General features: G+C 46.4%; 1 protein-coding gene across 3 annotated transcripts in view; it reads right to left on the bottom strand.

The window, feature by feature from the left end:
• Positions 1–14,233, bottom strand: part of FBXO11 (F-box protein 11) — a 2,134,039-nt gene that overhangs the window by 1,939,841 nt on the left and 179,965 nt on the right. For all 3 annotated transcript variants that reach the window (XM_044075082.1, XM_044075080.1, XM_044075081.1), the window contains exon 2: positions 9,117–9,244. In XM_044075082.1, the coding sequence (XP_043931017.1) occupies positions 9,117–9,244 (128 nt within the window). The remainder of the gene's footprint in view (positions 1–9,116; positions 9,245–14,233) is intronic.

Here is a 14,233-nt window from a genome sequence, read left to right as displayed (position 1 = left end):
TGAATCATATGAAATTGGCAGTTCAAAGCCCTAGCTGACAAAGTAGCAGAAGTGCAAACTTTTTTGCCCCATCTCTCTAAGGACCTGGATTCCCTTTCAGAGGGGAGGGGGTTTTTAGAAGAAGTAGCTGCTACAGCTTTAGGGCCCTGGGAGATAGTCTCTGGATCTGGAAAAGGAGCCTTGTATAAATGGTGATGAGTGTCCGGGACCCTGTAGAACCTATCGGGCTTAGCAGGAGCCGGAGGTAATGAATCAGGAACAGTGCAAGCATCATTAAATGCATCATCTATAACAGAAAGAACTGGAGGTATAGCTAAACGCCTATGTTGTGGCAAATGTAGAAAGGTTCTAAGCCTTTTTCTGGAGTCTGAGAAATCTTGGCCCTGCCACTGAAATTGTTCCCTCATAGCATGTAAGGTTTCCCCAAAGGAAAATTCCTCAGGAGGAGAGGCTGAAGGAATGGACTCTTCAGCATCAGGGTCTTCGTAAGGGGAATAAGGAGCCTCAGGAGGGTCTGTATGTTCTGAGTCATCAAAGGAATCATCTGTGGATACTGGCTCAGGGGGCTCTGCTCTAGGCCTCTTTTCTGGAGGTGGGAGAGAGGTCCTGTCTGGATGAGGCTAGGATCCACGGACTAAAGTAATTAGATCCTCAGCCAAAGAAAGCATATGGGAGCTGGTGCTGGGCCTGTGTGAGGGGGGCTTGGCAGACACCGTTTTTGAAGCTTTGGCTGCTTTAGCCCTGGCAAAGGCCTTAATAGACATGGCTGCAGGAGGCCTAGCAGCTCCACGTGCAGGGGTTGAAATATCCAGGGGAATAGTGTCTGATAATTCCTGGGAAACTGCAACAGAAGGTTGGATTTCAGTAGCCGATTCTACCAGGGTAGAGGAGGCCTCGGTAGAAGGCATGGTTTCGGCTGAAGAAAGAACCGCTTGCTCGGTTTCGGCGAAACCGAGACACTCGGTTTGCTTAATCGCAGTTTCGGCTGAAACTGCGGACCCGAGTGTCGGTCCTTTCTTTGTTTTTGGTAATTTGCGTTGTCGGAGGATCCGACGGCATAATGTAGGCAAAATCAGGGCCGAAAATCTGTTCAGCAAACTCCGACCGACGTCTAAGCGTCCGTCTGTTAAAAGAAGCACAGGCTAGACAAGCTGCTACGCCGTGGTCTGGGCCTAAACAATGTATACAGTAGGAGTGGAAATCCTTATGAGGTATTTGTTTCCCACAAGATAAACAGTTATACACTTTCTCTGACATCGGCAGAGGCAAGAAAGAGTCCCCAACGGGGTACTTAGCTTTTTAGAAGTCTTCGAAGTAGTATTCGGTAGTAGTAATCTCTGGATCTGACCGACCGGCACTTGCGAACAGCTTCTGCTTCGGGCGCCACGCGGCAAGAAAGACTGGGGAAAATGGCGTCGGCTGATGCCTTTATACCCGAAAAACTGCAGCAATGACGTCGGGTGAAGTGCGACACCAGCCGAAGCCGGACCTAGACTTTGGAATCCAGCCGACCGAAGGGCTGCCTGACGACAGGACAACCCATTTGTAAGGACTGCAGATGCATCCTTGAAGGACATCCTGTCTAGAGCCTGGAAGCAGACAATAGCATTAAGGAAACTATAATAAGAAGTTATGTACCTACCATAACGTTCCATGTTAGTTGTCTTCTCTCGCCTTCTTTCTTGCTTGATGGGTTCGGAGCCGATCCCTCGGCTCCGACTCGGCACTTGCTAAGCTCGAGAGTCACTTTTACCAGCTCGAGGCAGCCCCATATCCCATGATGCAAGGCGGTAAGTACCCAGATCTCGTTTGATGACAAAGGGCAATAACACCAAGCATAAAATACTTCCCAAAGGAAGAAAGAAAACTTACAGATGGAAGAAGGACCAGGTCTGAATGGTCTTCAGCCTAACAGTTTCTTATAACAAGGTCTGTCCGGGCCAGGGGGAAGGAGGGAGGGTCGCAAGAAAGAAGGCGTGTAGACAACTAACATGGTGCGTTATTGTAGGTACATACCTTCTTAATGTTAAGTTGTCAATCTCGCCTTCATTCTTGCTTGATGGGACCGTCCTAGCACCTCTATCCTGGGTGGCTCAATGGAACAAACTCTTGAGGACTGTAGAGCCAAAACTGGCTCTGTCCCTGGAGGCCAAGTCCAATTTGTAATGGGAAACAAAAGTGTGAGGAGTGGCCCAAGTGGCCGCTGCACAAATAGTGTCTAAAGGAAGTCTAGCTTGAAAAGCTGTAGAAGTAGCTAAGCTCCTAGTTGAATGTGCTTTAGGTTTTGAGCACAGCTGTTTTCCCCTGAGCAGATAAATTTCAGAGATGACCGAAGAAAGCCATCTAGACAAAGTCACTTTAGAAACAGGAAGGCCTTTTTATTATCCGCATAGGAAACAAAAAGTTGATCAGATTTTCTAAATTTTTTGTTCTGTCCAAATAATATCTAAGTTGACGGTGGACATCAAGATAATGTAGCTTTTGTTCAGCTCTATCTGAATAGTTAGGAAAAATACAGGAGATCAATGGATTGATTCAAATTGTTCTTTGAAGCGACCTTGGGCAAAAAGGTTGGTTAGTTCTCAAAGATACTCTGTCTTTGTGAAAAACCAAATAGGAATCGAACCGAAGAGCATGAAGTTCAGACACCCTCCTGGCGATGTAATAGCCACTAGGAATAAAGTTTTCCAAGAAAGATATTTCAGGGAACAAGAAGCAGCTGGCTCGAAGGGGAAGAATCAAGGATGTCAGCACTAAATTTAGATCCCACTGAGGAGGAGGATTCCTGATTGGAGGTTTTAGTAGGAAAATTCCTTTCAAGAAGGCCCTGCAGAGCCTATGGGACATAATATTATGATCTTCTATCCCGACATGAAAATTGGAAATAGCAGCCAATTGAACTCTGACTGTGGAAGAAGAGGAGCCTGCATGAAAAATCTCTGCTAAGAAGTCCAGGACTGCCTGAACAGGGGCAGTAAAAGGATCGATATTCTTGGCCTTAGCCCAATAAGAGAAACGTTTCCATTTGCTTGTATAAATCCTCCTGGTAGAGGATTTTAGCGAAGCTACTATGATGTCTCTAACTGGGTTAGAGATCAAAGGAAGCCTGGCTAAGGAAGGAAGTGGAGCAACCATGCTGTGAGGTTGAGAGAAGGGATAGACCGGTGCAGGTGACCCGATTGGTGTATCAGAAGATCTGGCACTGGGTCCAGATGCCACGGCTGCACCAAAAGGTGATGATGGAGGAACGGGAACCAAACCTGTCGAGGCCAGTAAGGGGCAATGAGAATCAATTTGGCTCTCAAAATGGTAGCTTTCTGGATAACCTGAGGGATCAGAGGAAATGGAGGGAAGGCATAAAGAAGTCCCTGGGGCCAATCCTGGGTCAGAGCGTCTCTGGGGGGATGGCCTGATAGAGGGAAGAGGCTGAAGAAGTCTGGACATTTGCTGTTTTGGGGAGTAGCAAAAAGATCGCAACATGGACGACCCCATTCCAGAAAAATCTCTTCCGCTATAGATTGCTTGAGACCACTCGTGAGGCATGAGAATAGCTCTGCTCAATCTGTCCGCTACAATGTTGGTTTTCCCAGGGATATGCGTTGCTACCAGAAACCGATGAGAGGAGATTGCCCATTGCCATAGTCTGGCGCTTCGACACAAGGGGTAGGACTTGGTTCCGCCCTGTTTGTTGATATACCAAACTACAGACATGTTGTCTGTGTGGACTGCAATTGTCCCTACGGGAAGAAAGTCGTTGAGGGCTTGCAACGTTAAAAGCACTGCTCTCATCTCCAGGACATTTATGTGCAGATGGTACTCGAACGGCTGCCACGTCCCATGAACCATCCTGCCCTGATAATGACCCCCACCCGATCAGGGAGGCATCCGTGGTGACAGTGGCTATCGGGGATGGGGTACAAAGTACCTGCCTTGGTGAACCTGAGGAGATGTGATCCACCAAGCAAGATGCTCTTTGCATGTCTGTGTCACCAGAATCTGGTGACGCATTGGAAGTTGCTGGTATGACCATTGTGTGAACAGCATCCACTGAAGAAGGCGCATGTAGAATCGAGCCAGGTTAAGAACAGTAATGGCCGCAGCCATGAGACCTAATACCTTTAGAACCATTCTGGCCTGTACTTTCTTGTTGGCCAGAATGATCCTGACATGACTCAATGTCTGAAACTCTTTGATCTGTAAGGGTAGCTGACATCCGAACAGTGTTTAAGTTTGCGCCTATGAAGGTAATAGACTGGCAGGGCGATAAGGATGACTTTTGAAGTTGATTGAGATGCCCAAATGAGAACAAAGGTTTATTGTGTAATCCCTGGCTTGTATAAGCTGATGCCTGGTGGTGGCTGACAGGAGCCAGTCGTCGAGATACGGAAACACCTGGAATCCTTGACGTCTCAGGTGAGCCGTGACCACTGCCATGCGTTTGGTGAACACTCTGGGGCTGTAGTGAGACCAAAGGGCAGGGCTCTGAACTGGAAATGACTGGACCCCAGCCGAAGCGGAGAAATCTCCTGGGCGTCTGTGAATTTTGATGTGATAGTACGCATTCCTGAAGATCTATTGAGCACATCCAGTTGTCCTTCTGTAAGAAGGGCAGAATTGACTGAAGAGTGACCATTCGAATCTTGTCTTCCTGACAGACTTGTTGAGTCTGCTGAGATCCAATATTGGTCTCCAGTCTCCCGTCTTTTGGGGACCAAAAAGAACCTTGAGTAGATTCCGGGCTCTGAATGGTCTATTGTAACTGGCTGAATGGCTCTTTTGCAGTAGTTTTGAGACTTCTAACTCTGCAATTTCCTTAGACCGGGTGGTACATCTGGAAGGGAATTTGAGGGGAAGGGACTGTCCTCGAAAGGAATTATGTAACCCTTGGATATGATCGACTGTACCCATCCGTCTTGAGTGAGGGAATGCCAGGCTTCTGGGTACAGTCATAATCTTCCCCCGACTGCCTCCAAGGAGGGACAGCCGGGCAACATCTCAGGGATGCTGAAAGGGCTTGTCAGAGAGGCTCTCTGTTTCCCTGGTTTTTCGGACCCCCTCTGCCTCTAGAGCGGCGTCTGTTGTTGTTACCCCCCCTGCCTCTAGGGGTGAACTGACCACGTGAATCCGGCGTGACTCCTTGGGATTTACGGAACCACATTTTCCCACCTTTCTGTCCTTTGGGATAAGGTCTAGAAGGGGTGGAAAAACGGACTCCAACAGCAGAAAGAGTCTTGCCGTCCTGTTCGCACCTGGTCAAGGTTTCCTTCACCTGAGGGCCAAACAAAGCTGACCCATCAAAGGGAGAATTTGTGAAAGATGCCTTAAAGGGATCCGCAAAATCACATAGCCGCATCCAGGCTTGGCGTCTAAGAGCCACACCTGTACCTCTTGCGGCTACCCTCCATCCGCAGCATAAAATATTAGCCGCATGGAGGAGTTTGCAATGGAATTGAGGGTTCCTAGCTGCAAGCAATTTTTCTTGAGCCCCTGCAGCTGTAGGATCCTGAACTACTTCACCCAGCTCCTTAAGGATATCCCTCTGGAGTCTGGTGAAGTGACAAAGGTAATTCAGCGAGCATAGCAAAGGTCACTGAGGAAAACATCCGCTTACCTATCCATGGTCCTAGAGTCCTTATTAGGAGGATGGACAGGCACGGAAGGATCTGCAAGTTCCTTTTGGTGGCGCAGCCACCACCATCCCTTAGTGAGGAATTGCTTGTCACACGGGCAGTGATAAATTTTGAAGGCCTCCTAGGGACTGGCTCTACAGAGTCAGGAGCTGCCCACGCTTCGTGCAATAACCTGCATAAGGGGTCGAAGGGAGACACCCAGGAGGTGGAGGGCCGAGATCCAAACGCCTCTAGGTATACTGACTCATCCTCAGAGGGATTGTTGGTGGGCCAGTTTCCCTCTGTTTAAGGAGTTCTAGGATGTCTGAGAAGGAGACATCCTCAGAGGGGATCTAGGGGATCCCTCTGACTCATCAAAGTCAGTATCCAAGTGACAGACTCGGGAGTCTACATGCTTCCTCTTACAAGTCCTCTTCCTAGGAGGATCTCCCGAAACATCAGGAGAATCCTCGGAAGAGGGAAATTCCCAATGGGAAACCTGAGGCGGAGGATCTCTGGGTCCTGTAGCAAGAGAAGTGGCAGAGATGTCAACAGGTACTATAGAGGGAGGAGCTACGGGAACAGACTGCTGACTGATACCAGTGGCCAGTACACTCTTCATCATCTCGAATGCTCCCTCCCAGGCAGGTCCGAGAGAACCCTCAAGAGCTAGGAACTCCAGGGACCACCGAAGGGAAGTCTCCGAGGCAGATGTCGGAGCCGAGCTCACCAAGGCCGAGGCTCCAAGGGAAGAGCGGGTTCGGACAAGGGTCCGATGCCACTCACCCCTCGGAGGAGACCATGGAAGCCCGACCACGAATCCCTCTAAGGAAGGTCTCAAGAGGAGATAAGAGTAGAGGCTGAAGGAACAGAAGGGGTATCCGTCCTCCAGCCGTAGCAGTAACCATTCCCGAAGACTCCAACTCCAAGCTCTGGGGTAGAGTTGAAGGAGGAACTGTAATGGGTGTGGACCAACAGTCGTCTGTTGAGACGGACTATGTAACATTTGGGCCAGTACCTGTGACTTAAGTAATCTACTGACCACTCTCTCTAGGTCATGATCTGACAGTCTGGATGACCTTGAAGATCGGCTCCGATGGCTCCGTTCCGAAAGGAGAGGTGAAGCCGGAGCCGAAAGTATCGGCTCCAAGGAAGGAGACCTCGACCTCTTCCTGGAATGAGCCATCGGAACCGATACTATAGATCCTGTCGGAGCAAGACTTATCGGAGCCGACAGGAAGCCTCGATGCATCGGCTCCAGCCGGAGCCGATACAGCCACCAAAGTAACGGTAATGAAGTCCAAAAAGTGAGAACAGTCACCACGAGTAAAACCTTCTAGATCGGAGCCGACACGATGCCTGTGCCACATGGGTGTCGGAACCGATCGGAGCCGACACCGGAAGTGTCGATACAGATTCGGCACCGATAGCCATCGGTGCCGGCTTTGTCAAGCCAGAATCGGCTCCAGCCGAGCGATCTCGACTGAACGAAGTCGAGGCCGCAGGCTTAGACACAGAAGCCTGGGCCTTGGAAGATTTAGCTGATTTAGATGGAGCCGACTTAGCCGGAGAGCCCTCCGGCTTAAGAAGGCCCCTAAGGATCAGCTTGTTATCTTTCCTGCAGGACTCTCTGGCTGAAGGAATGACAAATAGCACAGGAGTCCTGCAGGTGAAGAGGCCCCAGGCAATACAGGCAAGAAGTGTGACCGTCTGTCAGAGACATCTTCTGACAGCACGAGTCACACTTCTTAAAACCTGAGACCCTCTCCTTTGACATGGTGCTTTACAAAACACACACACACACCAGTCAAAATTAACTTAAATAAAATACCAAAAGGTATTTCTATAAACAAACACACACACCCTAACAGGGAGGGGATGGGATGGGTAAAGTTTGACTAAAAAAAATTAGAAGAGACAGGGAATTTTTGTCACAAAATGTAAAAAATTAACTAATAACTAACAATTAAGGGTTTTTTAACAAAAAGGGGCTTAAATATCCAAAAAGTGAATCACTTACCAGGAGCTGGTAAAAGGAGGACCTCATAAGCGAAGCGGCAAACGAGATCTGGGTACTTACCGCCTTGCATCATGGGATATGGGGCTGCCTCGAGCTGGTAAAAGTGACTCTCGAGCTTAGCAAGTGCCGAGTCGGTGCCGAGGGATTGGCTCCGAACCCATCAAGCAAGAATGAAGGCGAGATTGACAGCTTAACATCTTACATTAACTCTGGGAGAAGGCTCATGCAGGAAGCCCTGTACAGTGGGCACAAGGACCTACTACAACCTCAGGCCCAATATGGGAAGTATAAGAGGATCATGGTTGTCTCAGATATCAAAGCTCTGGACACTGAGTGCCAAGTTCAGACTATGGATATTGAAGCATCAAGTCCTACTTGTTCCTACAGGGATTTCCAAAGTCAGACAGTATTTTGCTATAATTAAGCAAAAAAAAAAAAAAAAAATCTAAGCTATTACATCTCAGTAAAGACTAAGGCCAGTTGTTAAATTTATAATGACACCCTTGCAAGGCACGTCTACAAACTGCTTTCTGCACAGTTATGGAGATTTTGCTTATGCTTCAACATCTGCAAGCAGTTAGTATCGTAATTTGTGTTGCGTCTTGGATGACATCAAGCAGCAGAATGCATCTCGTATACAATTTGATATTTATACCGATATACACATACACTACTAGTACTTGTAACCACAGTTTTAATCATTCTAGAAGAATCATCTTCAGAGTTCACAGAAGAAAAAAAGATTTAAGAGCAAATGGTGACAAAAAAATCATGACTCACAGGGTGAGGTGCCCCTCAAAATCAGTGATCACAGATCTATAGCTTAATAGTGCACTAGGAAAAATCACACCAACAAAAAGTGACAGCGTGCACTGCTGACTAAACATCTAGATAATATGATTATGCATTGGGGCAAGCCCCCTTACAGTCACACTCTCATATCTCAATATAGTAAACACTGAGATTGTGCTACCTTGTTGGGGGTTGTGACTAACATTAATTCCAAAGTTCTGTGAGCTCAAAGATTTCAATGGCAAAGCTCCAACAAAAAATGTGAAACTTGTATATGATCAGCTTTCCCCAGTTCAACATTACTTGGTATGATGAAAAAGTTATCATACAGTGGCGTGAGCACTGTGGCAAAGGTTGGGTCAAGGGAAAGAAAAGGATGTTGAAACTATCAGTATTTTTTTGAAGTTCACACTGAGGCACAACAAACACCTGCCAAACTTTTAGATGACTATGTATGTGGCCAACAGATTTTAATAAAAGGCAAAACTCATGATAACTCTACTTTGTCACACAAAATGTTAATCAAATTGTGAACTCGTGAAACAGGTCAGCTTAAAAGCACAGCCACAACACAAGAGTTAAAAACAGGTGTTCCTTATTACAAAGATAAAAATCATAACATGTAAGTTACACACATTGCCTTGTATAAATATTCACTTTTCAATTCAATGCAAAATTAACTGAACTTATCTTACCTCCATGCTGTTCTTTGACAAATATGCTGTTCGTTTAGGTAAAAGTGATTTTCTACGAAGTTGGTAAGGACTGTTCTGAGCACCAGGACCAGACTCTTCGGCAACCATATCTGCAGGCACATCATCATCTAAGACAAAAAATGTATTTAATGATTTCTTTGGCAAAGCCATCTTCCTATACAATAAGGATAAATAAAATATATAAATGCAGAGTCTACCAAGACAATACAATTACAGACCATTTACACCCAGAAAACATTGAATTAGGGAGGCAGATCCCAATTTCACAAACTTTTTTTTTTTTTTGCAACCAAAACCACAGTTCTTAATTATCATTTTAATATACTCACCTGGGCAAACAGTTGGTTGCTCCGAGTATGTGAAGTCAGAAAGTACAGTTGTGTACCTACCATAAATGTAGATGTTCAAATGTATTCACTGTTGCAATCATTACACTTGGGTTATCCTGCTGGCAGGTTACCCGCAATCGGCCTGAATTCCAAAGTCTTGGCCCGGCGTCGGTTGCTGTCACCTCTTCCCCGACATCAGTGCACCAGGTGCAAAAAAGATGCAGCCGATGCCATTTTCTTCAGTTTTTATTGCCCCAGATGTCAGGTGCCCCCAAAAGGGTAAGCTAAAAAACATTGCTCATAAAAGCATGCACTAAAATAATAAACAATTCCTTCATCTACAAGCAAATACACCGCATAGATTGTAAAGGATAGAGAAGTACAGATAAGTCCCAGCAAAGAAAGGGGGATGGTGGGTGGGTAACCTGGACTGCAACAGTGAATACACCCGGACATCTGCACTTATGGTAGGTACACAACTGTACTATGTTTATCGTGCTTCACTGTTGCAGTCATTACACTTGGGTTGAATCCCAAAGCTGAGGTTGGGCGGCTGGGTCTAAATAGAATTAGGAGTGGCTATAAGGCCCTGCAAGACTGCAGTGGCAAAGCTTGCTCTGGATTAAGAGTAAAGAGGCAAGTGGTAGCGCTTAGTAAAAGTGTGCACTTAAGTCCAAGTTGCAGCCTCCAAAATATCCTTGGTTGGTACTCCGCTGAGGAAGGCTGCTGAGGTGGTTGCTGCCCTGGTAGAATGTGGTCTAATGCCCTTAGACACTGATTTACCATGTTGTGAATAGCAGAAACGAATGCAGTGTCCTTATCCATTTTGAAAAAGTCTGCTTTGAGATAGCCTTTCCTTGTGATCCTGCAGCATATGCTACTAAAAGCTGCTCAGTCTTTCTGAAAGCTTTAGTTTTGTCCCAGTAGAAGCGTAGCTGTCTGTGTATGTCCAAAGAATGCAGAAGTCTCTCCCCTTTATTCTGGGTTTGGGTAAAAAGTAGGCAAATGAATGGTTTGGTTAAGAGCCACACTGAACACTACCTTAGACATCAATGTTGGGTTTGTCCTTAGAGAAACCCGGTCTGGATGGAAGATAATAAAAGGTTCCACAGCCATTAATGCCTGTAACTCTGAGACTCTTCTTGCTGAAGTTATTGCTAGGAGCAGAGCGGTTTTCCATGACAAGAATTTTATCTCAGCTGTATTGGCTGGCTCAAAAGGAAGCAGTGTGAGTTTTTCCAAGACAAAATTGAGGTCCCATGCAGGTATTGGTGCTCTCCTTGGAGGTCTTATGTATTTGGTCCCCCTGAGGAACTGCCTAAGCAATGGATATGAAAAAATAGGTGGGTCTGTATTGTAATGAGCTGAAATGGCAGAGGCATGGATCTTAATTGATGAGAAGGATAGGCCTTTGTCCAGCATCTCAGTTAGATATTGTAAAATCTGAGGAATATTTGGAACAAGCGTGCCAATTCCTTGTGCCTGGTTCCAAGCACAGAATCTTTTCCATTTTTCTGCATAAGATTTTCTGGTGCTGGGCCTCCTGGCCTCTAAAATAACATCCATAACCGCTTTAGAGAGAGGTGTATTCTGAATGGTTACAGTATCCGCCATGCAGTTAGAGTTCTGAGTTGGCTGTGCAGGATCGGATTGTTTTATTGGGTCAGTAAGGGAGGAATTTGAGGCAATGTCCAGGCTGGGCCTTGGGACAAGCTCCTTAGGATTGGGTACCAGTATTGGTGTGGCCAATCCGGAGCAATCAGGATAATTTGTGGCTTCTCTTGTCTGACCTTTAGGAGTACCTTGGGGAGGAGAGGCAGTGGAGGAAAGGCATATACTGTAAGGTTGTTCCAGCTGAATGACAGAGCATCCACTTTCCATGCTTGTTTGTGATAAGTCCTTGTGCAGAATCTCTGAAGTTGGTAGTTGTGAGGGGAGGCAAAAAGATCTATGTCTGGGCGTCCCCATTTCCTTGTTACCATGCTGAAGATTTGTGGATCTAGTTTCCACTCGTGAGGGTCCATGAGGTTTCTGCTTAGTTCATCTGCCAGAGCATTTGTTTTTCCTGGCAGGAATTGTGCTTGCTGTGTTCCACAAAACCATGGCTTGCCTACAGAGGGGGTAGGAATGTGTGCCCCCCTACTTGCTTATGTACCACATGACTGTAGTGTTGTCCGTCTTTATCAGCAGCTGTCCTGGATGAAGTAGGTCCTTGAAGGCTGTCAGGGCATTTTGTACAGCTAGCATCTCTTTTTGATTGATGTGTAGATGCCTTTGGCTTGGGGGCCATGTGCCCTGAATACATTTTCCTGCCATGTGGGCCCCCCAGGCATAATCTGACGAATCTGTTGTTAGTGTTTGCCTGGCTGTGGGTAAAGTGAATGGCTGTCCCTTGTGGTGTCAGGCCTGTGCCCACCATCGAAACTCCTGCTGCAGGCAGGGAATGAGTGAAATTAACAATTCCAGGCTGTGGCAATGTTGAGTCCAAACACTTTTTAGGTACCATTGTAGTTTCCTCATATGCAGTCTTGCATATGGAATTAGCAGAATGCAGGAGGCCATGTAGCCTAGAGCCTGCAGAATTTTTCTTGCAAATAACTGGGTCTTTGTTGCCATGCTTTTGAAGTAAGATGTCAGTTGCCTTTGTCTGGTGTGAGATAAGCCATCTGGGCAATTATATTTAAGCTTGCAACCAGGAATATTATCTCTTGAAAGGGTACTAGTTTTGATTTCTTTTTGTTTACTGTGTACCCTAGGCAAATTAGTAATCTTTTTACAAACGCCAGATGCTTTAGTAGAATGTCTTTGGCCTCTGCTTGAATAAGGCAGTCGTCCAAGTAGGGAAATATTTGAATTCCTCTGTCTGCAAAATGCAATTACTGGTGCCAGACATTTTGTGAAGACCCTGGGTGCAGTAGATAAGCCAAAGGACAGTGCAGAGAATTGGTAGTGCATTGAGCCAGCTATTTGGGTGCAGTAGATAAGCCAAAGGACAGTGCAGAGAATTGGTAGTGCATTGAGCCAGCTATGAATCTGAGGTATCTTCTGCAAGATTGTCTGATTGGGACATGCAGGTATGCCTCTTTGAGGTCCAAAGTTACAAGCCAAGCCTTCTTGCCCAGCATGGGCAGAAGCTGCTGCAGAGTCAACATTTTGAATTTTGGAACATCCAGAAAAGTGTTTAGAATAGACAGGTCCAGAATTGGTCTCCAGGCTTTATCCTTTCTTGGTACCAAGAAAGGTCTTGAGTAAAATCCTTGTCCCTGCTCTTGTTGTGACACTGGCTGAACAGCCCTCATGTCCATGAGAGATGAAACTTGTTTTTGTGCCTCTGCCCATTGATTGTGTGGCAGGTCTGGCATACCTTTTGCCTTTGGAAGGGTGTGAAAGTGGAACCTGTAGCCCTGAGAGCCTATATTTAAGGCCCATTTGTCCTGGGTGATCCCGTGCCAATTTTGTGAAAAAAGTGCTAGCTTTCCCCCTAAGGGAGCTGCCAAAAGATAAGTGCTTGGCATTGGCAGAAGGAAGTCATTTGGTACTGTTTCCTATAAGGCTGTGACTTGTATTCTCCGCTTTTGGAGGTAGAAGCACCCCGTTGTCTGGGTCTGTATGAGCCCTGAGGCTGTTGCCTGCGTCTAGGGCGTCTGAATCTGCCTCTTTGTGGTCTGCCACTGGAAAGGACCAATTCTTAGAAGGCCAGTTCCTGCTAAATCTGGGTGGCTGTACCTGTAAGAAATCCTTTACTGTCTGCATAGATTTAGCTTTATCCTCCATTTTCTTCAACACCTCTTCTGCCTTAACACCAAACAAAGTATAATTTTGTAATGGAGTATCCAATAATTTTGCTTTAACACGATCAGGCAGATTCTGTTCCTTTAACCAAGCATGCCTTCTAATAACAGAACCTGTAACTGCAGCCCTGCACGAGGCCTCCATTGAATCATGACCACACTGCAAAGTATGTTTTCCCACTTGTTCAGCTGCATGCAATAAATAGTACAGTTTTGTACCTACCATAAATGTAGATGTTAGAGTGTTCACACTGCTGCAGTCATCACACTTGGGTTATCCTGCAGTCAGGCAGTCCCACCGTCAGCCAGAGTTCCAAAGTCTTGGTCCGGCGTCGGTTGCTTTCGCTTCTTCCCTGACGTCAGTGCGCCAGGGGTATACAAGAGGCATCAGACGCCATTTTCTTCAGTTTTTCTTGCCCCAGATGTCAGGTGCCCCCAAGTAGGTAGGCAATACATATTGCTAATTAAACATGTAAAGGAAATAAAAAGCACACCTTCAGTTACAAGCAAATACACCACAAAGGTTGTACAGGATAGAAAGGTATAGAAAAGTTCAGCTAGGTCAGAGGGGATGGAGGGAGGGTAACCTGGACTGCAGCAGTGTGAACACTCTAACATCTACATTTATGGTAGGTACAAAACTGTACTATGTTCATCGTGTTACACTGCTGCAGTTATCACACTTGGGTTGAATCCCAAAGCAAAGGATGGGCGGTGGAACTAAACAGGGTTTGGAGAAGCTAGTAGGCCCTGCAGAACTGCAGTGGCAAAGCCAGCTCTGGTTTTAGAGTACAGAGGTAGGTGATTGTGCTTGGTGAAGGTGTGCACTAAACTCCAAGTTGCAGCCTCCAAAATATCCTTGGTCGGTACCCCTCTGTGAAAGGCTGCTGATGTAGCTGTAGCCCTGGTGGAATGTGGCCTAATGTTAGCAGGTACAGGTTTCCCATGATGTGTGTAGCAGAAATGGATAAAATGT

This window comes from Protopterus annectens, chromosome 6.part0 (assembly GCF_019279795.1).
Source record: "Protopterus annectens isolate FY-2018-M chromosome 6.part0, PAN1.0, whole genome shotgun sequence".
Classification (NCBI taxonomy): domain Eukaryota; kingdom Metazoa; phylum Chordata; order Ceratodontiformes; family Protopteridae; genus Protopterus; species Protopterus annectens.
This window is presented reverse-complemented; position numbering and strand designations above follow the sequence as displayed.